Genomic DNA, 23,586 nt, shown 5'->3' on the forward strand with positions numbered 1-23,586 from the left:
AAACTCCGTCTCAAAAAAAAAACCAAAAACCAAAACAAACAAACAAAAAACCTTAAATACACAATTCATAATACACCCTAAAGGTTTTATTTCTTTTTTTTTTTTTTTGTAGGATTGTTCTTAGTAATTTATTCTGGTGTAAAAGAGTTTCTGAAACCCTTTTTCCAGAATATCTTCAGAATTTATGCACTTAGAAAAGAATTTCTTTAAGATGTGTCATGTTAATCCAAACTTTCCAAATTCTTGAGTTGAGCTGTATTCTTCACTCTAAATTAGTGGTAATTCCAGCAATTTAGTGGCATAAAATACCGTTGCCCTCACCTGAAAATGTAATTGCCACCACCAATATTTGATGCAGTAGTACCAGGTAGTAAAATTTAAAAACCCACAAGCAGCGCTGGGCACGGTGGCTCACGCCTGTAATCCCAGCACTTTTGGAGGCTGAGGCAGGCAGAACACCTGAGGTGCCTGGAGTTTGAGACCATCCTGACCAACATGGTGAATCCACATCTCTACCAAAAGTACAGAATTAGCCAGGCATGGTGGTGCACGCCTTTAACGCCAGGTACACTGGAGGCTGAGGCAGAAGAATTGCCTGAAGCCAGAGGCAGAGTTTGTGGTGAGCCGTCATTGCGCCATTGTATTGCAGCCTTGGCAACAAGAGCGAAACTTCCTCTGAAAAGAAAAGACAACTATGAGTTCAGAGTATTTTCTAAATATTTAGAAATTTCTGTTATTAATTAGTATTTTGGTATTCAATAGAATATTTTATTATATCCTCTCTGAGCACCTTACTAGCTTGTAAGTGGAGAATATGAGCCAGATTCATATTTTTTATTTTTAACTAATACAGGTATTTTTGTCTCTAACCAAGACCTGATGAACTGTGTTGAGCAAGAAAAAAAATCTTTGACTGTGAAGAGTCATGAGATGATTGCCACATCCCCTGGTAGGTGCCAGTGAAAATGAATACAATGGAAGACACAGATAAGAGGTCCAAGGTCGAAGAGAAAGCCAGCCCTTAAAATGTGATGTGGGAAGCTGTGTTCCAAAGAAAATAGTTCTGGACAGCTGTTTTTAATTTTACTCTCACAAAGAGACATTTTCTGTCTTAGCTTTTATATTCTCTAAGGATTCTGCTTTTCTTTTGGTGAGCTTCCTTCAAGGTGTGCCTTCTCCATATTGGTCAGGCTGGTCTCAAGCTCCCAACCTCAGGGGATCCGCCTGCCTCAGCCTTCAAAAGTGCTGAAATTACAAGCGTGAGCCACAATACCCAGCACTCCACACTGCTTTTTGCAATTGTTGAACTAATTTAGACTCAATGAGAGCCAATGTACTCCTTATGACATATAAGAGACTGCACAGTCTGGCTGCTTTTCAATTTGTTTTGGGACACACAAATACTTGCATAATATTTAGAAACTAAAACTATTTTTTGATTTGTTTTATTTTATTTTTTTGCATTAGATCTGAAATGTTTGAGAGCAGTAGTTTCTGTAGCATTTTTTGTTCATTGTCCTACACAGTCCATTCTGTTTTTATTACAATATCATCTTGAAAAATAGTTTGAAATTATAAGTATGATATCCTTCAGCTTTGTTCTTTTTCCTCAAGATTGCGTTGGCTATTTAAAGTTTAGTTTCATGTAAGTTTTAAAATTATATTTTTTATTTCCTATGAAAATCCACGTTTATTGAATATATAGATAACTTTTAATAATATGACATTTTAACAATATGTATTCTTTGAATCCATAGACATAAACTATTTTAAAATTGATTTGGATCTTCTCTAATTTTTTCATTGATTATTTATAGTGTAAAGGATTTTTACCTCCTTGGTTAATTTTGTTCTCAGAAATTTATTATTTATTACTCTAGTAAATAAGATATTTTCTTCCTTTTTTTGTTTCTATTTTTTTCTTTATCAGATAGTTTAAGTGTATGAAACCATACATATACTTGTATGTTAATTTCATATATGGCTAATTTACTGATTGTATTTATTGGTTTAAACAGGTTTTAATATACTGTTTATGTATTTTTAGATAAGATTGTGTGATCTAAAAACAGCAACTTTTTTTTTTTTTTTCGCGAGGGAGTTTTGCTCTTGTTACCCAGGCTGGAGTGCAATGGCGTGATCTTGGCTCACCACAACCTCTGCCTCCCGGGTTCAGGCAATTCTCCTGCCTTAGCCTAATGAGTAGCTGGGATTACAGGCACACGCCACCATGCCCAGCTAATTTTTTGTATTTTCAGTAGAGACCGGGTTTCACCATATTGACCAGGATGCTCTCGATCTCTTGACCTCGTGATCCACCCACCTCAGTGTCCCAAAGTGCTAGGATTACAGGCGTGAGCCACCGCGCCCGGCCCAAAACAGCAACTTTTAACTTACTTTTTCTCAATTTCAATAGACCTTTTTAGTTCTTTGACTAATTCTTCTGCCACATACCTCCAGTGCTCCATTAGAATAGAAGCATTGACCATGGGCACAATATAGTTTGTACTGGTGTCTGAATTTGATGTAGAAAGCACCTCTTCAAGTTTTCATAAACTGATTGTAGAAGGTAAAAAGATCTTCTTTGGTTGGGCCCTTAGGGTGCTAAGATGCCCTCTGACCTTGTAGTGGAGACGGGTTGTAGCTTGGTCACAAGGCTGCTGGGTCTGCCCTAGGGTCCACCTTTAGTTGGTTTGTTAAGGGGCTTGGGTCGTTGTAATTCCCATTTTAATTTTGAAGACACTACATATTCTTCAGGACTTTGCTCCCATTGGGCAGACACTTGGGCATGTTTTGGCAGTAGGGTCAGCATATAGTGGGCCTTATATCAGGATGTGGATAAGTATTGTTATCACTGAGTACCAGAAAGCATTTTCACAGGTAACTGTGGGATTTTATATAGGCAGCACTGACCATAAACTGGCTCGGGCACCAAAACTGAGTCATTAAACCTCTTCACCCATTAGAGTAAAGGCCAAGGTCTGCAGGCCAGCCTACATGGCTGTAAATGGTGTCTTACTTTTGGTCTCTGGAATGGCAGAACCTCTCCCAGCCTGTGGCTGGACAAGTTTGGGATGGTTACAGAATTCTCAATGGGACTAAGTTGGGTGAACTCTATCCTGGTCTGTAACCAAGAACAGGGGTCCTGTAGTTTTCAACCCAAATGAGGGCCTGCCTTCTGAATAGAATACTTTTCAATCATAAGCTTTCACAGCATTTCACACCTTTCTCCCTGAATGTCAAATCTCTGTTAGAGGCACTTACTCTGAAGATGGCATCTTGCCACATAAACCAGCTTGGTCTGAAATCCAGGAATGAAGCAGTTCTCCAACCTTAATGTACCAAATAGCTGTCATTACAGGTTTGAGCCATAATGCCTATTTTTGTCAAAAAGGCATTGTTTTTCAAGGATGGGTGACATTTTGTTTTTGCTATATGGATATGAAAGTAAGGCACTTTCAATGTTTTTGTCTTACTGAAGTCACTCTCCTTATACTTACTTTGTATTTTCCATTTCAATTTTTTTTCCGATGGACTTTCGCTCTTGTTTGCCAGGCTGGAGTGTAGTGGAACGATGTCTGCTCACTGCAACCTCCGCCTCCTGGTTTGAAGCAATTCTCCCGTCTCAGCCTCTTGAATAGCTAGAAATACAGGCACACGCCGCCACGCCTGGCTAATTTTTGTATTTTTAACAGAGATGCAGTTTCACTATGTTGGCCAGGCTGGTGTTGAACTCCTGACCTCGTGATCTGACCAACTCGGTCTTCCAAAGTGCTGGGATTACAGGCTTGAGCCACTGTGCCCAGCTACATGATTACTTATTAAAAGTTTCTCATTAGAATCTCATATTTGTTATTAAACTGCAGATTCTCTAAAATTTTACTTTACCGTGCATGGAAATGATTCAAAATACCTGTATCTGATGAGTACACAGTAACAGTTAAATATTGCAGTTACCTACATAATTTTTGGGTTTTTTTGTTTTGTTTTGTTTTTTTTAAGATGCAGTTACCCTCTGTCACCCAGGCTGGAGTGCAGTGGTGCAATCTTGGCTCACTGCAACCTCTACCTCTTCCTGAATTCAAGAAATTTTCATGCCTTAGCCTCCCAAGTAGCTGAGATTATAGGCATGTGCAATCATTCCTGGCTAATTTTTGTATTTTTAAAGAGACTGGGTTTTGCCATGTTGTCCAGGCTTGTCTTGAACTCCTGACCTCAGGTAATTTGCCCTCCTCAGCCTCCCAAAGTGTTGGGATTACAGGTGTGAACCAGCGCACCTGGCCTGAGTGTCGGTTTCCTAGCCTCAGTTTATTGCGTCTGTTGGTTTTACTTAAGAATTCTATTTTTAGACAATTTGCAATTCTGTTTGTACACTTTAAGTCAATTTGAGGTTTAATTAAGAGATAAATTATGCATGTCTATCACAATCAGATTACATATGTTTGTGTGTTTATCTTCAAATATGACTCCAATTTTGGATATGGCTTAATTTATATTCTTTCTTAGCTGATTTTCAATTGATGGTAGTTTTATCTTGTCTAAGTGAGTAGTCATGGCGATAGTCCGATTTTCACCATGTGTGTAACTATGAATATATATATATATATATATAATTTATTGAGAGAAATGCTTGTGTGATTTGAGGGTAATTTCCAGGTTGAGCACAGTGGCTCACGCCTGTAATCCCAGCACTTTCAGAGGCCGACTCAGATGGGTCACCGGAGGTCGGTTATTTGCGACCAGTCTGACCAACATGGAGAAACCCCATCTCTACAAAAAATACAAAAATTAGTTGGGCGTGGTGGTGCATGGCTGTAATCCCAGCTACTTGGGAGTCTGAGGCAGGAGATTCACTTGAATTCGGGAGGGGGAGGTTGCAGTCTGCCATGACATTGCACTCCAGCCTGGGCAGCAAGAGCAAAATTCGATCTCCAAAACAAAACAAAACAAAAAGGTAATTTTCAAATGGATGTATAATTCTGTTTTTTTTTTCTTTAAAAACATTGTTTATAAACACGTAACATAAAATGTACCATTTTAAGTCTATTGAAGTGTACATTTGAGGGTGAGGCATAATTATGGCTTTCATCTGTAATCCCAAAATTTTTCATGCCCAAACAGGAGAATTCCTGGAGCCCAAAGGTTTGAGACCACCCTGGGCAACATATGGAGACTCCTCTCTATAAAAAAAATGTAATCAATAGCAAAGCATGGTGGTGTGCCGCTGTGGTCCCAGCTACTTGGGAGATTAATGGGGATTCAAAATTGTGCCACTATACTTAAGCTTTGGTGAGAGAGAGAGAGACCCTGTTTCAAAAAGAAAAAGAAAAACTTCATTTCAGGCATGTTAAGTATATTCAAATTGTTATGCAGAAGACTTCTAGAAACTTTGCATCTTGTAAAACTAAAACTTAACACCCATTAAGTAACAACTGTTCATTTTACCCTCTCTCCAGCCCTTGACAGACAAACTTTCCACTTTCTGTTTTTATAATTTTGACTACTTAAGATATCTTACATAAGTGGAGTCATACAGTATTCATAATTTTGTTACTGGATTAATTCACATGACATAGTATTCTCAAGGTTCATCTTAAAATATGACAAGATTTTCCTTTTTAAAGTAAAATAATATTCCATTGTACATATATGTGACATCTTTTGAAATCTTTACAGATCAAGGGACATATGGGTTGCTTCAGCCTTTTAGCTTTTGTGAATGCTGCTAAAATAAACATGAATTTTCAAATATGTCTTCCACATCCTGTGTTGCTTTTTTTTTTTTTCCTTGAGTTGGAGTCTTGCTCTTGCACCCAGGCTGGAATGCATTGGTGGCACTGATGTTTTTTTTAAAATGTATACTGGCCATTCATTCCCCCCACCCACCCAGGTAGCGCATCTCACTGTGTTGCCCAGGCTGGAATGCAGTGATGCAATGTTGGCTCACTGCAACCTCTGCCTCCTGGGTTTCAGTGATTCTCCTCCCTCAGCCTCCCAAGTAGTCAGGATTACAGGCACTGATTTTTTGTATTTTTAGTAGAGACAGGTTTCACCATGATGGTGAAATCTCCTGACCTCATGGTCTGCCTGCCTTGGCCTCCCAACATGCTGGAATTACAGACCTGAGCCACAGCGCCTGGGTATAGTGGCATTCTAATGGGTGTGAGTGATTTTGTCTGTCCTTGTGTTTTTTGAAATTATTTCTCCACAAATTTGTGACTGTGTGTTTCTTCAAATCCTTTTTTCAGTTTGTGTAATTTATTTATTTTTTTGAGATGGAGTTTTGCTCTTGTTACCCAGGCTGGAGTGCAATGGCGCGATCTCCGCTCACCGCAATCTCTGCCTCCTGGGTTCAGGCAGTTCTGCATCAGCCTCCCGAGTAGCTGGGACTACAGCCATGTACCACCACGCCAAGCAGATTTTTATTTTTTAGTAACGACGACATTTCACCATACTGGCCTCGCCGATCTTTAACTCCTGACCGCAGGTGATCTGCCCGCCTCGGCCTCCCAAAGTCCTGGGATTACATGCAGGAGTCGCCACGCCTGGCACATTTTACAAATTCTGTTCCTTTCAGCCTATTTGACTCAATGCTAAAATGAGCCTCTTATAGGCGGCATACTATATGCTTTTTAAAAAGCACTCAGATATTCTATATCTTTTTCTTTATATAATTTTATTTATTTATTTAGACACAGAGTTTTGCACTTGTCCAAGGCTGGAGTACAATGGCATGATCCCAGCTGACTGCAGCCTCCATCTGCCATGTTCAAGTGATTCTCCTGCCTCAACCTCCCAAATAACTGGGATTACTGGTGCCCCCCATCTTCCCCAGCTGATTTCTTATATTTTTAGTAGAGATGGGGTTTCACCATCATGGCCAGACTGGTCTTGAACTCTTGACCTCAGGTGACCTGCCTGCTTCCTCCTCCTGAAGTGTTGAGATTATAGCTGTGAGTTTTTATTACCAGTTACATTGTTATTGTTTTATGTTTTTCCAGTAGTTATATTTTTATCATTTCTTGTTTTACTTTTTAATTTTTATTTATTTATTTATTTATTTTGAGGCGGAGTTTCACCCTTGTTACCCAGGCTGGAGTGCAATGGCACGATCTCGGCTCACCGCAACTTCCCCCTCCTGGGTTCAGGCAATTCTCCTGCCTCAGCCTCCTGAGTAGCTGGGATTAAAGGCACGTGCCACCATGCCCACCTAATTTTTCGTATTTTTAGTAGAGATGGAGTTTCACCATGTTGACCAGGATGTCTCGATCTCTTGACCTCGTGATCCACTCGCCTAGGCCTCCCAAAGTGCTGGGATTACAGGCATGAGCCACCGTGCCTGGCCTTTTTAATTTTTATTTAATTTTGTACTAGCATGCTTTATTTTTTAACTTCTTTTGCATATTTTCTATAAATAATACCATTGTAATGATCTTGAAAACTGAAGATTACATACCCTTTTTTTTTTTTGAGACGGAGTTTCGCTCTTGTTACCCAGGCTGGATTGCAATGGTATGATCTTGGCTCACCGCAACCTCCACCTCCTGAGTTCAAGCAATTCTCCTGCCTCAGCCTCCTGAGTAGCTGGGACTACATGCGCACCACCATGCCCAGCTAATTTTTGTATTTTTAGTAGAGATGGGGTTTCACCTTGTTGACCAGGATTGTCTCGATCTCTTAACCTTATGATCCACCCGCCTCGGCCTCCCAAAGTGCTGGGATTATAGGCTACATACATCTTAATGTTAAAACAATATATTTTAATGTCATAACTTCATTTGAGTACAAAAAGTATGCCTCTCTATTTTCCAGATTATTGATATTAGAATTATTTTATATGTTGTATATGTTAATAAGAGATTCATGAAAATGTACATAGTGTTTTTTATGTTGCATTAAAAAAGTTTAAAGGTTTTATGTACTATCATTTTGTTTCGTTTTGTTTTTGAGACTAAGTCTCGCTCTGTTGCTCAGGATGGAGTGCAGTGGTATGAAGTTGGCTCACTGCAGTGTCCGTCTTTTGGGTTCAAACAGTTCTCCTGCCTAGGCCTCCCAATTAGCTGGGATTACAGGTTCCTGCCACCATGCCCAGCTGGTTTTTTGTATTTGTACTATACCTGGTGTTTCACCATGTTGGCCAGGATGATGCCAAACTCCTGACCTCAGGTGATCTGCCCACCTTGGCCTCTCAAAGTGCTGGGATTACAGGTGGAAGCCACCATGCCCAGCCTGTATTATCATTTGATAGTAAAAAACTCTGTATGTGTTCATACATTGACATTTAGTGGAGCGCTTATATTTACATGTGCTCTTATGTTGCTGTTCAGCATTATTTTAAGTTTCAACATAATGGACACATTTTAAGATTTCTCATTTTTATATGGAGCGTCTCATTATGTTGCTCAGACTGATCTTGAACTTGTGGACTCAAATGATGTGACTGCTTTGGCCTCCTAAAGCTATAGGATTATAGACATGAACCACGGTGCCTGAGCTCCATGTAGTGTATGTGTGTGTATATATATATATATTTGATAAGAAGTCTCCCTCTGTCACCCATGCTTGAGTGCAGTGGCAAGATCTTGCCGCACTGCAACCTCTACCTCTCAGGTGCAAGCGATTCTCCTGCCTCAGCTTCCCTCCCAAGTAGCTGAGGTTACAGGTGCACATGCCCAGCTAATTGTTTCTGTAATTTTAGTGGAGATAGGGTTTTACCATATTGGCCAGGCTTATCTTGAACTCCTGATCCTAGGTGATCCACTTGTCGTGGCCCCCTTAAAGTGCTGGGATTATAGTCTTGAGCCACCGGCCTATATATATTTTGTTTTGGTGGAGTCTTGCTTTCACCAAGACTGAAGTCCAGTGGCATAATTTTGACTCACTACAACCTCTGCCTTCTAGGTTCAAGTGATTCTTCTTTCTCAGCCTCTTGAGTAACTCAGACTACAGTTGTGCACTACCATGCTAAGCTAATTTTTGCATTTTTAGTACAGAAGGGGTTTCACCAGGTATTCAGGCTGGTCTCAAACTCCTAACCTCAGACAATCCATCTGCTTCTTCAGCTTCCCAAGGTGCTGGGATTACAGGCATGAGCCAGTGTGGCCTGGCTTGTGCAGTATATTTTGTAGGGCTGTATTAGTGGTGATGAACATTCTCAGCTTTTATTTTGGAAAGTCTTTATTTTTATTTATTTTATTTTATTTTATTTCACCTGGGTGCAGGCAGGCTGAGGCCAAAAAGGGCATAAGCCAGAAAGTCATTATTTTTATCTCCTTTTTGAGGTAAAATAATTTTGAATTGAGTAATATTGGGAAGTTCTGAGCTTTTTTTTTTTTTTGGGACGGAGTTTCGCTGTTGTTACCCAGACTGGAGTGCAATGTCACGATTTCGGCTCATCGAAACCTCTGCCTTCTGGGTTGAAGCAATTCTCCTGCCTCAGCCTCCCGAGTAGCTGTGACTACAGATGCACACCACCATACCCAGATAATTTTTGTATTTTTAGTAGAGACAGTGTTTAACCTCCTTGACTAGGATGGTTTCGATCTCTTGACATCGTGATCCGCCCACCTCTTCCTCCCAAAGTGCTGGGATTATAGGCGTGAGTCACCACGCCCGCCCTGAGATGGCGTTTTGTTCTTGTTGCACCAGCTGTGGTGCAATGACATGATCTCAGCTCACTGCACCCTTCGTCTCCTGGATTCACATGATACTCCTGCCTCGACCTTCGAAGTAACTGGTATTATAGGCGTGCACCACCATGCCCAGCTAATTTTGGTATTTTTAGTACAGACAGGATTTCAACATTCCTTTTTTTTGAGACGGAGTTTCGCTCTTGTTACCCAGGCTGGAGTGCAATGGCGCGATCTCAGCTCACCGCAACCTCCACCTCCTGGGTTCAGGCAATTCTCTTGCCTCAGCCTCCTATGTAGCTGGGATTACAGTCACACGCTACCACGCCCAGCTAATTTTTTGTATTTTTAATAGAGATGGGGTTTCACCATGTTGACCAGGATGGTCTTGATCACTTAACCTCGTGATCCACCCACCTAGGCCTTCCAAAGTGCTGGGATTACAGGCTTGAGCGACCGCGTCCGGCCACTCCATTTTTTTTTTAAGATGGAGTTTTGCTCTTGTGCAGAGTGGAGTGCAATGGCTCAATATTGACTCATTGCAACCTCCACCTTTCAGGTTCAAATGATTATCTTGCCTCAGCCTCCAAAGTAGCTGGGATTACAGATGCCTGGCACTATACCCACGTAATTTTTGTATTTTTATTTCTTTTTCTTAAATTTTTTAGTATAAAGATGGGGTTTCACCATGTTGGTCAGGCTGGTCTTGAATCCCCAACCTCAGGTGATCCACCTGCCTTGGCCTCCAAAGTGCTTGGATTACAGGCATGAGCCACCATGCCCAGCCTGTATTTTTAGTAGACAGGGATTTTCACTATGTTGACCAGGCTGATTTTGAACTTACCACCTCAAGTGATCCACCCACCTCGGCCTCCCACAGTGCTGGGATTACAGGTGTGGGCCATTGTACTCTACCTACATTTCATGTTTTAATTTTGTTTTCCAATTTTATATTTTAGTGTTACATATTTTTTGGTATGCCACATCACACCAGTTAATTGTGTTTTCATTTTTTAGTTTACATTATAAATGTATATGACAATATTTAACTGTACAGTTTAAGACATGAGCAAAATTAAATATGAAAAAGACATGTCTCATGTCTATTGAAAATATATTTTTGTGTTTGTTTGCCTATATAAATATTATATCTGTATTTTTGTGTCACTTGCCTATATATTATATAGGTTTGTTGTAACAGGTTTTTTGTTTATTTTGGGGGGGGTCTTTTTGCCCAGTTTGGAGTACAATGGCAAGATCTGAGCTCAATGTAACCTCTGCCTTCTGGGTTCAATCAGTTCTCCTGCCTCAATCTCCCGAGTATTGGGGATTACAGGCATGTGCCACCATGCCCAGCTAATTTTGTATTTTTAGTAGAGACAGGGTTTACCATGTTGGCCAGGGTAGTCTTGAACTCCTGACCTCATGATCTGCTTGCCTTGGTCTCCAAAGTTCTAGGAATGCAGGCGAAAGCCACAGCGCCAACCCAGGTATTTTCTTAGTAATACCTGGGGATTACATAAAACTTCTAAAAGATCCAAGAATATATTTGAATGTGGTAAATTTAACTTCATTTTCATACAAAAGTTCTTCATCATTATATCTGCCTTCAAGTTTGTTGATTTTGCTAATTATATTTTTATGTTGTATATTCCTTAACAGATGTTTATAATAATATCTATAGTCTCCGCTTTTAAATTTTAGAGAATAATTAAAATTATATTCTGCACTATTATAATAATGTTAAGTAGGAAATTGTATTTTTTGTGTATGTGCATTATCTTTTCCAGAAAGTTGTATATTTTCATATGATTTTGTGTTGTTTTCTTGCTATACTATTTTCAGTGAAAGAAACTCCTTTCAGCATCTTTGATATATAGAGCATATGCAGTGCCAATATACTTCCTCAGGATGTGGTTATTTTGAAGGATTTCTTATTATTTGGTAGCAAAATTTTGCTGATGATATTTTTCCCACCTGAGAACTTTTAAAAAAAATTATAACTTTAACAACATCACACAGTTTCCTTCTGACCTGCAAACAATTTTTTGATAAATGCACTGGTTACCTCATGAGACTATGCTTATAAATGAAAGATCATGTTCATTTTGCACCTCCCCAAATTTGCTTATCTATCATTTTTGAAATTTCACTACTACATGTGTTTGATGTAAATATCTGTGTATCGAATGCAATAGCATGATCTCAGCTTGCCACAACCTTCCCCTCCCATGTTCAAACGATTCTAATGCCTCACCCTCCCAAGTAGCTGGAACTACAGGCGGGTGCCCCCACACCTGGCGATTTTTTTTTTTTTTTGAGACAGAGTTTCGCTCTTGTTACCCAGGCTGGAGTGCAATGGCACGATCTCGGCTCACCGCAACCTCCGCCTCCTGGGTTCAGGCAATTCTTCTGCCTCAGCCTCCTGAGTAGCTGGGTATATAGGCATGTGCCACCATGCCCAATTAGTTTTTGTATTTTTAATAGAGACGGTGTTTCACCTTGTTGACCAGGATTGTCTCGATCTCTTGACCTCGTGATCCACCCGCCTTGACCTCCCAAAGTGCTGGGATTACAGGCTTGAGCCACCGCGCCCGGCCTAATTTTTTGTATCTGTATTTTTAGTCAAACCAGTTTTCACTGTGTTGGCCAGGATGGTCTCTGTCTCTTAACCTCATGATCTGCCCACCTCGGCCTCCAAAAGAGCTCGGATTAGAAGTGTGAGCCACTGTGCCCAGCCCGTTTTTTTTCTTAAGAAGTTTTTCAATTATTTTTTGTATTTTGTATATCCACTGTTTTTGTTTTTTGCTATTTTAATATTTCTTGTTGTTATCCTCCTTTTTCTGATGTTTGGTAGTTGTCCCTGTTTTTATTTCACTTCGTCAATATTATTCAATTTTATTTATTTATTAGTTTTTCTGAATTGGAGACTTTCTGTCACCCGGGCTGGAGTTCAGTGGTGTGATCTAGGCTCACTGCAATTTCCTCCTCTCAGGTTCAAGGCATTGTTTAATCTCAGCCTCCCAACTAGCTGGGAAAAGGTGCCCGCAACTAGCCTGGCTAATTTTACTTATTTTTAGTAAGAGACGAGTTTCACCACATTGACCAGGCTGATTTTGAAATCTAGAGCTCAAATGATCTACCCACCTCTGCCTCTCAAAGTGCTGGGATTACAAGCGTGAACCACCGTGCCCAGCCTATTTTATGTTATATTTGAGATAGTCTTGCTCTGTTTCCCAGGTTGCAGTGCAGTGGTATAATCTCTACTCACTGCAACCTTTCCCTACCGGGTTTAAGGAATTCTCTTGTGTCAGTCTCCCACGTAGCTGGGATTATAGCCACATGCCACCACACCCTGCTAATATTTGTATTTTTAGTAGACACAGGGTTTCACCATGTTGGCTAGGCTGGTCTCTCTCTCTTTTTTTTTTTATTGAGATGCAGTTTCACTCTTGTTGCTCAGGCTGGAGTGCAGTGGTGTGATCTTCGCTCACTGCAACTCTGCCTCCTAGAAGTGATTCTCCTGCCTCAGCCTCCTGAGAAGCTGTGATTAAAGGCATCAACCAGTATGCCCAGCTAAATTTTGCATTTTTAGTAGAGACGGGGTATTTCTATGTTGATCAGTCTGGTCTCAAAGTCCTGACCTCAGGTCATCCGCCTGCCTCAGCCTAAAATGCTGAGATTACACATGTGAGACACTGCACCCAGCCTCAGGCTGGTCTCAAACTCCTGCCTTCACGTTATTTTCCCACCTTGGCCTCCCAGTGTGTTGGGATTCCAGGAATAAGCCAACAAGCCTTGGCTGTTCAATTTCTTTGGAATTTTTTAAATTACTGGTCCAGGCACAGTGGCTCACACCTGTATTCCTAGCACTTTGGGAGGCTGAGGTGAGTGGATCATGAAGTCAGGAGTTCAATACCAGCCTGGTCAAGACAGTGAATCCTCGTCTCTACCAAAAACTACAAAAAAAAATTAGCCGGGGGTGGTGATATACACTTGTAATCTCAGGTACTTGGGAGGTTGAGACAGGAAAATCACTTGAACCTGGGAGGTAGAGGTTTCAGTGAGCTGGGATCACACCACTGTACACCAGCTTGGGCAACAGAGGAAGACTGTCTCAAAAGAAAAAAAGTACTTTATATGCTTTTTATGGTTGCTTTTGAAAAATTTATACTTTTTTTGATGGGCCATTTTGCATACATTGTAGTGTTTGATTGAGATTTCGACATTAACAAAAACTACCTCTTCCGATCTTTATAATACAGTATTGTCTTGGTGTAGTCTGAAAACAATTGTCCTGGCTAGACATTCTAGGAAATTATTTAACATGCTTTTAGGATGTGTCTTATCCAAAATGTTGTGTTTTGTTTTTAGTTAAATTGGCTTATTCATACTTAATAATCAGTCATTACTTGCTACACCCATTTCCTGTTCGGGGGACTGCATTTTCTCTGCTTCTGTATCATTTATTTTTAGACTCAGTGAACTCAAACTGTCATTTCAATGTATATCATGATTTCTTTCAGCATTTTATGTCATGGGAGACATTAACCAAAGTCTACAGAGGCCCCTAGAAGTGAGAAATAAAGATGTATGTGCCAATATATTTCTTTTTTTTTTTAAAAAGAAACCAGTAGTTGGCAATCTAAATTTTTGTGTGTGTGTGTGTGAGTGACACAGTCTCACTCTGTTACCTAAACTGAAGTCCAGTGAAATGATGTTGGCTCACTACAGTCTCTGCCTCCACAGTTCAAGCAATTCTCCTGCCTCAGCCCAAATAGTTAGCATTACAGATACCTGTTACCACACCTGGCTAATTTTTTGTAGTTTCATTAGATATGGGATTCCACCCAGATGGTCAGGCTAGTCTCAAACTGCTGACTTCAGGTAATCGACATGTCTTGTTTATCCGACGTGCTGAGATTACAGGCATAAGACATCATTCCTTTCTGGCAATTTACTTTACTGGTTTTTGATTTGTTTGTTTGTTTGTTTGTTTTTTAACGTGAAGTCTTACTGTGCCACCCAGGCTGCATGTGGCATGATCTGAGCTCACCGAAACCTCTGCCTCCCAGGCTCCAGCAATTCTCTGCCTCAGCCTCCTGAGTAGCCAGGATTACAGGTGCCACAAGCATGCCCAGCTAATGTTTTGTATTTTTAGTACAGATGGGGTTTCACCATCTTCAACAGGTTGATCATCAACTTCTCACCTCGTGATCCACCCCGTCACCCTCCCAAAGTGCTGGGATTATAGGCATGAGCCCCCGTACCCAGCTGGCAATTTACTTTTAAAGGCACAATGTTATACTGAAGAGGAGGAGCACCTGTGTTGGGTGTAAGAAATAGACTTTTCTGTTTCTTCTATGTGGCTCTTTGCACTGGGCTCACCTGGGGTCCTTCCCACACTTAACACACTTATAAATATTTTACAAATGGATTTTGGTCAGTATGTTTTTGTTACATTTATACGTCCAGGAAGAAATTACAGCCTGTAGTATTTTACTATGACATCTCGCTTCTGTAGTTTGTATAATTTTATATGTTAGATTTGTAAAGTGTACTTATCTGAGCCTAGCAATTGAAGTAATGTGTTTTTATTGTTTCTTTTAGTTATGCATTCTCATTTTGCCCAAGACCTTTGGCCAGAGCAGGGGATTAAAGATTCTTTCCAAAAAATGATACTGAGAAAATATGAAAAATGTGAACATGACAATTTACAGTTAAATAACAGCTGTGAATGTGTGAATGAGTGTCATATGCAGCAAGCGGTTTATAATGGACTTAACCAAAATTTGACAAGTACCCAGAGAACAGTATTTCAATGTGATAAATATGTGAAAATCTTTAATAAGTTTTCAAATTCCAACAGACATAAGATAAGACATATTGGAAAAAAATTTTTCACATATATAGAATGTGGCAAAGCTATTATCCGGTCCTTAACCCTTACTACCCATAAGAAAATTCATACTGAAGAGAAACCGTACAGATTTGAAGAACGTGGCAAAGTCTTTAAGCAGTCCTCAAACCTTTCTCAACATAAGATAATTCATACTGCAGAGAAACCCTATAAATGGGAAGAATGTGAAAAAGCCTTTAAGAAGTCTTTTTACGTTACTACACATAAGAGTATTCATACTGGAGAGAAACTCTATAGATGTGAGCAATGTGGCCAAGCTTTTAAGCAATCGGAAACCCTTAGTGCACATAAGAGAATTCACACTGAAGTAAAACCCTACAAATGTGAAGAATGTGGCAAAGAGTTTATGCACTCCTCAAACCTTTCTGCACATAAGAGAATTCATATTGGAGAGAAACCCTACAGATGTGAAGAATCTGGCAAACCTTCTACCCAATTTGTAAACCTTAGTACACATAAGAAAGTTCTTACTGGAGAGAAACCCTACAGATGTGAAGAATGTGGGAAAGCCTTTATGAAATCCTCTAACCTTAGTACACATAAGAAAATTCATACTGGAGAGAAACCCTACAGATGTGAAGATTGTGGAAAAGCTTTCAAGCAGGCTGCACACGTTATTGCACATAAGAAAATTCATACTGGAGAGAAACCCTACAGATGTGAAGAATGTGCAAAAGCCTTTACAACTTCCTCTATCCTGAAGAAACATAAGAAAATTCATACTGGAGAGAAACCCTATAGATGTGAAGAATGTGCGAAAGCCTTTACAACTTCCTCTATCCTTACGAAACATAAGAAAACTCATACTGAAGAGAAACCCTACAAATGTGAAGACTGTGGAAAAGCTTTCAAGCACACTGCATACATTATTGCACATAAGAAAATTCATACTGGAGAGAAACCCTACAGATGTGAAGAATGTGGGAAAGCCTTTACGAATTCCTCTAACCTTATTAGACATAAGAAAATTCATACTGGAGAGAAACCCTACAGATGTGACGATTGTGGGAAAGCTTTCAAGCGGGCTGCACATGTCATTGCACATAAGAAAATTCATACTAGAGAGAAACCCTACAGATGTGAAGAATGTGGCAAAGTCTTTAAGAAGTCCTCGAACCTTATTGCACATAAGAAAATTCATACTGCAGAGAAACCCTACAGATATGAAGAATGTGGCAAAGCTTTTACCAAATCTGTAAGCCTTAGTACACTTAACGTTTATACGGGAGAGAAACCCTACAGATGTGAAGAATGTGGGAAAGCCTTTATGAAATCCTCTAGGCTTATTAGACATAAGACAATTCATACTGGAGAGAAATCCTACAGATGTGAAGAATGTGGGAAAGCCTTTACGAAATCCTCTAGGCTTATTAGACATAAGACAATTCATACTGGAGAGAAACCATACAGATGTGAAGATTGTGGAAAAGCTTTCAAGCAGGCCAAAAACATTATTGCACATAAGAAACTTCATACTGGAGAGAAACCCTACAGATGTGAAGAATGTGGGAAAGCCTTTTCACGTTCCTCTAACCTTATTAGACATAAGAAAATTCATACTGGAGAGAAACCCTACAGATGTGAAGAATGTGGGAAAGCCTTTTCAGTTTCCTCTAACCTTATTAGACATAAGAAAATTCACGCTGGAGAGAAACCCTACTGATGTGAAGATTGTGGAAAAAGCTGTCAAGCAGGCTGCACACGTTATTGCACATAAGAAAATTCATACTGGAGAGAAACCCTACAGATGTGAAGATTGTGGAAAAAGCTGTCAAGCAGGCTGCACACGTTAATTGCAGATAAGAAAATTAATACTGGAGAGAAACCCTACAGATGTGAAGATTGTGGAAAAGCTTTGAAGCGGACTGCACATGTTATTGCACATAAGAGGATTCATAGTGAAGATAAACCTTAGGTGTAAGAAATGAAGTGTGTGTGTGAATTGGAGTTTGTACATATTTTAAGAAACACAATTATTGGAACAAAACACGTTATTTTAATTAGGTGACTAATAGAAAACTAAACACCTTGCAAATGCTGAAACAATCTATTCTTTCTACTTTTTATTGAATTTATTAATGTAAAATTTAATGAAATATATTTCGGATGCTCCCCAGCACCTGCCTCTTAAAGCACAGGCAACATTATCTACAGAAATAACACTCTGAAGTACAACAATAAAAGGCCTCTTCAAACAAAGAAAATTATTTTTAACACGTATTTTAATAATTTAAGCAAAATTGAATTATTGGATATATTTTTAATGTTCTATGTGTGTGTGAATGTATAAAATTGTACATAAGGAAAAGATAAGGGAAAGTTAATATTTGTAATGAATAAAATGGAAAGTAGTTATTGTTTGCAGATTATATCTTTGTTTATGTAGATAACAACAGTAGCAGAGTCTATATTAAAAGTTTGTTCTGGTGGGTTGGCAACATTCTATGATAATACTCTGGATTCCCTGTCTGTTGCACACCTGCTGTCTAATGCTTTCCTCTTGAGTGTAAGAAAATATACCGACGGGGTGCAGTAGCTGAAGCCTGTAATACCAGCACTTTGGGAAGCCGAGGTGGGTGGATCACAAGGTCAAGAGATCGAGACCATCCTGGTCAACATGGTGAAACCCCGTCTCTACTAAAAATACAAAAAAATTAGCTGGGTATGGTCGTGTGTGCCTGTAATCCCAGCTACTCAGGAGGCTGAGGCAGGAGAATTGCCTGAACCCAGGAGGTGGAGGTTGTGGTGAGCCGAGATCGTGCCATTGCACTCCAGCCTGGGTAACAAGAGCGAAACTCCGTCTCTAAAAAAAGAAAAGAAAAGAAAATGTGTGACTGTGCTGGGAAATCACTCATGAAATTATGTTACTTGCTGGGCTTGGTGGCTCACGCCTGTAATCCACACATTTTGGGAGGCTGAGGCAGGTGGATCATGAGGTCAAGTGTTCGAAGTCAGCCTGACCAACATGGTGAAACCCTGTCTCTACTAAAAACAAAAGAAAAATAGTTGGGTGTGGTGGCATGCAACTAGAATCCCAGCTACTCAGCAGGCTGAGGCAGAAGAATTGCTGGAACCCGGGAGACAGAGGTTTCAGTGAGCTGAGGTCATGCCTCTTCACACCAGCTTGGGCAACAGAGTAAGATTCCATCTCAAAAAAATTCAATAAACTTTCTATCAAAAGTGCTGTGGTATTTATTTGACAGTAATGTAAAAAAAAATCTAAAATTTACATGAAACTAAAATAAATTTTGATTCAGCAAAGCAATCTTGAGGAAAAAGACAAAGCAGAAGGCTACCATACTTACGATGTCAAACTATATTTCAAGACTACATAGTAATGAAACAGAACAGACTGCAAGAAATAAACAGAAAAATGCAACAGGAAGTACTACTCTCACATTTCATAACTGATGCAAAACGAGAACTTAAAAAATAGTTTTAGTTTCTCCAAATCATGCAGATATTTGTGTGTCCCCAAAACAATGGAAAAACAGCCAGATTGTGCAGTCTGAATGTCATGAAGAGGACTTTGGAGTTCACCGTGGACTTGAAGGAATCCCACTGAAAGAAAAGTAGAATTTTTAGAGAACTTAAAAACATAAGATAGGAGATGCCTCTTTGTGAGAACAAAATTAAAAATAGACAAAAATCCCATCTGCCCAGGAAAGAATCCTTTCGAACAGAGCTTCCCAAATCTCATTTTAGGGATTGGCTTTCTCTTTGATCTTGGGACCTTTTATCTTTGTTATCTGGCATCTTTCTTTTACTTGCACCACCTGAAGACTTGGCAATCATCTCATGTCTCTTTATAGTCTAAGGTTTTTTTCCTTGCTCCAGACAGGTGATTAGTCTGGCTGAAAGACAACAATACCTGTTATTGTTTTGTTTTTTTTTTGAGATGGAGTTTTGCTCTTGTTGCCCAGGCTGGAGTGCAACCGTGCTACCTTGGCTCAATGCTCCTACTGGCTCCCAAGTTCAAGTGATTCTCGTGCCACAGCCTCCTGAATAGCAGGGATTACAGGCATGCACCACCATCTCCAGCTAATTTTGTATTTTTAATAGAGACAGGATTTCTCCACATTGGTCAGGCTAGTCTCAAACTCCCTACCTCAGGTTATCTACCTTGTTTGGACTTTCAATGTGCTGGGATTACAGGTGAGAGCCACCACTCCTGTCCAAAATACTTGTGGTTTTTTGTTTTTTGTTTTTTTTTGAGATGGAGTTTCACTCTTGTTACCTATGCTGGAGTGCAATGGCGCAATCTCGGCTCACTCCAACCTTCGCCTCCTGGGTTCAGGCAATTCTCCTGCCTCAGCCTCCCGAGTAGCTGGGATTACAGGCATGTGCCACCATGCCCAGCTAATTTTTTTTTTGTATTTTTAGTAGAGACGGGGTTTCACCATGTTGACCAGGATGGTCTCGATCTCTTGACTTCATGATCCACCTGCCTCAGCCTCCCAAAGTGCTGGGATTACAGGCTTGAGCCACTGCGCCCAGGTATCGTAGCATTTTTTAACCAATGATGTCCTTTGGTATTTGTTAGAGTCACTCCTGTGTGGTTTGCTTTGATATTTAAATATTGCTTCAGAATTGGTGTTAGAACTTTAACTGCCATTTTTTCCCTTTTGTGTGGTGTTTGGGCCAAGGGCTTGAAACAGTTAGAGTGACTTGCCCCATCTTGGCTGCTGGACCTATCTGCACTCCCCCATCTTGAGGGCTGTCGAGCTGAGACAAAGGCCACGGGCTGAGTCACTGAGGCAAAAACAGAATGCAAATCAAAGGTCTGCAGTTTATGAGGACATTGTGCTGTCTGCTTTCATGTCCCCATCAGTCTCTGTGTAAGCAATAAAACTTGCTGCAATTGAGATGCTTCAGAGGTGCAGAGACCCCTGCCCATGTTTTCCCTGGAGCTAAGCCTTTGATCTAACTCCTGATGGAAAACAAGTTTAACAAGCCACCTTGAAGGCGCCATTGTTTGTTTGCACTGGGTATCTTTGAAAAACAAACTGCTTTGTAGACTATTATCGAAAGCCCCCTTGAACTACTTTGTGAGCAGTTACCACAGGCCCCTGATAACTATTTTTGTGGAGTTTTTATTTCCTTTCTGTTTACCCCTTTTTCTGCTGCGATTAAGTAAATGTAAATGTAACAAGAAAAAACGTACGGAAGCTGTAATGCACAAAAATAAATTTGCTGCGTTTTGACCATAAGTCACGCAGACCTCCAGACTCCACTTAACTATTTTCTTTCACTTCCACGCACTTTCTCACTTAGGTTGAATGAGACATGTACGTTGGCGGTCTCGGGGACTCCCACAGGTCTGTAGCCCCCCAGCAGATGTGCCGGACCCCAACACCCTTTCTGACACATACAGCATGAGAAGCTTTGTTAAATCAGGTGACCCCAAGGCTGGGGCTGACAAAAGTTGTGCCTTTAGTTTCTGATAGGCCTGCCACTGTTGGAATCCCCATTCAAAGGCTCTCTTGTCTCTCCCCACCTTGCCACTTTGTATAGGGGTTTGGCCGATACTACGAAGTTTGGAATCCGAAATTTACAGAAACCCACAGCTTCCAGGAGCTCTCTCATCTGCCTTTTAATTTTGGGTTCTGGCAGGTTGAAAATGATTTGTTTCCTCCCTGCTCCTAGACTTCCGTTTCCCTGCTGGATCGTGAACCCCAGATACTGCACTTGTTGGCAAATCCAGGCTTTCTATTTAGATACTTATTCCCACAGTCCTCCAGGTGCCAAAGTAAGGCATCTGTTTATTTAGTGCACCTGATTGACCTGGGGGTGTCCCAATAAAAGGTCACCAGCTTGTTGGACCAGCATGCAGCCTAAGTCCTTAGCAAGAACCATTTGGAGGTCACAGGACTAGTGCATTCGCAAAGATGTTGGGAGAGTTCTTGAACCCCTGGAGAAGCCGGGTCCAGTTGTACTGGGTGGTCACACCTGTTTCTGGATTCTCCCATTGAAACGCAGATAGTTTCTGATCCTCTGAGGCCAGTCCAACGCTAAAGAAAGCATTTTTTAAGTCCAAGCAAGTGAACCAACTATCCTCTGCTGGCAATAATCCCAACCGTGTGTATGGGCTGGGTTCAAGTGGGCACAAAGTCACTGTAGTCTGATTAACCATATGCATTTTCCTGCACTGGCCTGCGGTCTTCACTCACTGGTTTAGGAACAGACTAGCAGTGGGGAGTGAGGTGGGGGTTCCATGGAGACTGGTAAGGAAGTGTAATTCCATAGTTGTTTTTTTTTCTTTTTTGAGACGGAGTTTCACTGTTGTTACCCAGACTGGAGTGCAATGGCACAATCTCGGCTCACCGCAACCTCCGCCTCCTGGGTTCAGGCAATTTTCCTGCCTCTGCCTCCTGAGTAGCTGGGACTACAGGCACGTGCCACCATGCCCAGCTAATTTTTGTATTTTTAGTAGAGATGGGGTTTCACCTTGTTGACCAGGATGGTCTTGATCTCTTGACCTCATGATCCACACACTCTTGACCTCGTGATCCAGCCTCCCAAACTGCTGAGATTATAGGCGTGAGCCACCACACCCTGCCTTCCATAGTCTTTTAAGCATTTTAGGTGGACCTGAATGCTTTTTAGGGCCTCTTAGGTAACTGGATATTGCTTTTGCCTACCTGGCTGAACCACAGGCTTGATTTTTAATGAGTACAGGGGCTTGGTTGATTGCCGGTCCTGGTGGATTGTCCTCTGTGTGTACCTGTGGCTATTGCGTGGGTAGAGCAAGGGGTTAATTTTTGTCCTGGTTCAGTTAGGAAGAGTCTCCACCCCTCCTCCCAAGGGACTGTGAGAGCCATGATAATCCATGCTTGAGGCAGTTTTAGCTGCAGGGAGTTGTATCAGTGAAGGTGATAGTAGTAGCTCTCACTTTGCATAGCAGGACTTTCTCAAGGCGGGCAGGGGACAATCCATCTTGTTCGAGAAATGATATATAACCTCATGGCTTCCCACTGTGCAGGTCCAAGGAGAACAGAAAGACTGTTGCTCTGACACCCCAGTAGCTCCAACGATATTAGTTGTTTCCTTCGATAGGGGCATTACAGGACTGTCATCCAGACCATGGACTCTTTGGGGGCAAAGGAGCCCAGCCCCCTTCAGTCCAGTGGCCCTTCTATTAGATTGAACAGAGCTCCTTCACCTTGGTCTGAAGCCTCCTGCTTAAGATCACCTTGTTTTTCTGTCAACTGGGGGCACTTGTCCTTCCAGTGTCCCACTTCCTTATAGTAAGCACATTGGACATGCTGCAGATGCAGATGATTACACTGTATACCTTTCCAGGAGTCCCCCTTTCCTTGCCCTTTTGGGGGTAATCCTGTAATAGTGGTAGCTATCAAGTCAGTGTTTCATCAAGCCTAATGCTCATTTTCTCTATGCATTTCTTTACGGCTTAGCACGTCTCTGTTCACAAACCCCTGGTTAGTTATTTCTCATAACTGTGAGGTACTCATGCTTGAAAATCCTGCCCGTTTCTGCACTTTTCTCCCAATGTCTTCTGAACACTGACTGACTAATGCCATATTTCCCATGCCTTGGTTTTTGGAGCTCTCAGGATAGAAAGAAGGATACATGTGATAAACATCAAGCAGCCTCTTATAGAACTGTGCTGGGCTTTTCTTTTTTTTCCTTGAGTAACCTCAGAGACTTTATTGATGTTTGTAGCCTTCTGGGCTCCCCCCTCCTTTTCTTTTCCAAATCAATAGGTCTTTTTTTGCATCATTTAAATATCACAAGTAGGTCTTAGGAATCATCTGGCATCTTGTTTCTGTAGATGGACAACTCTTAGATTGTATTCATCAGCCGGCTGAGCAGTTCCTTTTACAAAGATGTAGATACCAACCAAAAATTTCTGGTCATCCTTGTTTTTAACTGCTGTGCCTTGCTGAATCAAAGCCACTGAATTTCAAACAAGCTCAATGTAATTTTCTTCAGGGATTAATTCATCTTTCTGGGCTTGAGATACTGAACAAGCAGCACCTGGTCTCATTAGAGCCCTGCAGATGGCCAGGCGCAGTG

The 23,586-nt window shown here is 40.9% G+C and overlaps 1 protein-coding gene across 6 annotated transcripts in view; it reads left to right on the top strand.

The window, feature by feature from the left end:
- Window positions 1-17,911, top strand: part of LOC100896588 (uncharacterized) — a 29,746-nt gene extending 11,835 nt beyond the window's left edge. For 3 of the 6 annotated variants that reach the window (XM_078361970.1, XM_078361967.1, XM_078361971.1), the window contains 2 exons: window positions 854-949; window positions 15,240-17,911. In XM_078361970.1, coding sequence (XP_078218096.1) covers window positions 854-949; window positions 15,240-17,212 — 2,069 coding nt within the window. In that variant the 3' untranslated portion in view covers window positions 17,213-17,911. The remainder of the gene's footprint in view (window positions 1-853; window positions 950-15,239) is intronic. The other 3 variants (XM_078361969.1, XM_078361974.1, XM_078361968.1) reach the window with 2 other exon arrangements.
- Window positions 17,912-23,586: the final 5,675 nt, after the last annotated feature.

Source organism: Callithrix jacchus, chromosome 22 (genome assembly GCF_049354715.1).
Source record: "Callithrix jacchus isolate 240 chromosome 22, calJac240_pri, whole genome shotgun sequence".
NCBI classification, from domain to species: Eukaryota; Metazoa; Chordata; class Mammalia; order Primates; family Cebidae; genus Callithrix; species Callithrix jacchus.